The sequence below is a fragment of the Perca flavescens genome, chromosome 4 (assembly GCF_004354835.1).
Source record: "Perca flavescens isolate YP-PL-M2 chromosome 4, PFLA_1.0, whole genome shotgun sequence".
In the NCBI taxonomy this organism is placed as follows: Eukaryota; Metazoa; Chordata; class Actinopteri; order Perciformes; family Percidae; genus Perca; species Perca flavescens.
In genome coordinates, this window is record NC_041334.1 from 40126966 (window position 1) to 40129465 (window position 2500).

Below are 2500 nucleotides of genomic sequence, written 5' to 3' on the forward strand. Positions count from 1 at the left end.
TAGTTCCTAATAGTCTGCAGGAGGTTGACAAAGGTCAGTCCCTCCAGAAAATGTGATTATGCGATCGTATAATTCAACGCATAATACAGGGTTCATACGTTTTTAAAAAAATGTGGAAAAGTTATGGAATTTAAAAAAATCAAATTCCAGGCCTGGAAAGGTTTTGGAAACATAAAAAGACCCAGAAAATGTTGGAAAACTCATGGAATTTGTAATAACATAATATGTGATTAATGAATGTATTTTCACATCGTCTTAACCTCAGCGTTGTATTCGGGGAGAGATATGATGAATCCCACTATGAACCACAGACATTATCATTCATTTATAGTTAAACCTCTGAGGGTCAACTCTAACACTGATTAGAATTCTTATTGGATAATGTCAACGTAGCCATAGTCATGGAAATTTGCTGAAAAGTATTGGTTAAAATGCGTAAGAACCCTGGTAGCTTGATGTGTTGTCCGATCACGCTGGATGCCAAAAGTGTTAAAATAGTAGTTCCAAACAGCCACACTCAAACTGCTGCCACGGGAACCCTCTTTTTCTTTGTTTCACAGCCCACTATATTTTGTAAATACAGTATTTAGTAGGGGTGGGAATCTCCAGAGGCCTCACGATACGATATCATCCCGATACTTACGTCACGATACGATATTATTGCGATTTTAAACATATTGCAATATTCTGCGATATATTGCAATGTATTACCTTTTTTCCAACTTCAGATTTTTCCCAATTTCAAATGATGTCCCGAAAGGACAATTTTGTCAACATCGGTTTTATCTAAAAATATGCATTTCTCTGTTTGTTCATCTCACTTCAATTTTATTGCTGCAAAATGGGATTGTCAAGCAGACAAACTGACCAACACATATATCATAAAAGATCCATACTTGGCGTCTGTGTATCGATACAGTATTGCCACGAAAAATATTGTGATACTATGCTGTATCGATTTTTTTCCCCCCACCCCTATTATTTAGTTGCTGTAATATTCAAGCTGTTGAATCCAGGATAAAGTCATTTTAAAAATTACATAATTTTGTCCTTTTTTTAGGTCTAAGTTTCAGCTGCTAAGCCGTCATGACATCGTGCTGAACGAGGCGTTGACCTCTGACCCCATCCATTCAGCGCTGCTGGAGAGGGTTTCTGCTAACAGCACTTTGAAGGACAAGATCCTGCAGAGGTCCACCGCCCTGCAGGTACTGCACCAGAGTATATATATAATAACAGGAGTGAGAAGTATGATAGAAGTATATTAGGAATAAGTGACCATACAATGTGATCTCACTTAATAGGAGATAGAAGTATGATAGAAGTAAGGGGCTTTATCACAGGACAGGCATTAAGGTAAGACCCAGGTGATGAGAGGCAGATGTGTGAGAGGGGAAGCAAACTGTTGCATTGGAGATTCAAGCTCGTAAATGGTCAAATTACTTTTACTTTTAAGTTGTTGCTGCCAACTGGGGTGGCAGCAGGGGTGGCAAGGCTTTCTTTTAGGGTGGCATTCGCCACCCTATGCCATCCCGGTAGATCCACCCCTGCTCCCATTTATTTAATTGTATTAAGAATGCCTTACACATGAGAAAAAGACAATACAATCCAGGATAAACACACAATAAAGTCCAGGACTTATTTCCATTGTGGTCCTCAACACATAACATCAGGACAAGACAAGACACTCAATGACATAACATGAAAACATTTTTCTTAAATAAATAATAGAAATGGTAACTTGCCCTTTGATCTATTCTGCAACCCTCTCTAGTATTTTGTTGTTTTTTGTTTTTATTCTAATGATCCCCATTAGCTGTCGCCTAGACGACCAGCTAGTCTTCCTGGGGTCCAAAACAACATTTAATCCGACAATATTAAAACATTTCATAACATATACTGAAAATAAAAAAATAAAGAAACTAAATACCACAATATCTGCTTACAAAACTAAATAAGAAGAAAAATTACAATTAAAATAAAATTAAAACAATAACAAACAGAATAGAGAAAACAAAGTTATATATTACAGTATATTACATGGCTAACATTAAGGTACATCACATTAAAATAGACGGAAAATCAGACATCTTTTCACCACACAATCACAAACCTCATTATACATAATTTAAATGAAGGTAAAAATTTTTTTTTTTTTTTTCCAAAATATACCTTTCCTGTAATAAAACGAATGTTAATTGGGATTTTATTCCACAAAGAACTTGCTCAATAAATGAAAGTTCTTTTCAAGTTATTGGATTTTAGTAAAGGTAAAGCCATACTGCCCCTTACTGGCTCCTCTTGTTAAATAGGTATGGATATCTGAACTGTAAGTTATGCTATCAAAAATAAATGATGGTGTCTGAGTTTGAATAACATTAGAATTGGCCAATAGCCTTTTTTCAACACTCACTTTCATGCATTTTAACAACATTAGACCTAGAATTGCACGTCAGAACACGTCTGACAAGTTTTCTAAGTAGGGTTGTTGAAGCAGATGACC

General features: G+C 35.9%; 1 protein-coding gene across 2 annotated transcripts in view; it reads left to right on the plus strand.

The window, feature by feature from the left end:
- pde12 (phosphodiesterase 12) overlaps positions 1-2500 on the plus strand; it is a 24870-nt gene that overhangs the window by 12705 nt on the left and 9665 nt on the right. For both annotated transcript variants that reach the window (XM_028576995.1, XM_028576996.1), the window contains exon 5: positions 1061-1205. In XM_028576995.1, the coding sequence (XP_028432796.1) occupies positions 1061-1205 (145 nt within the window). The remainder of the gene's footprint in view (positions 1-1060; positions 1206-2500) is intronic.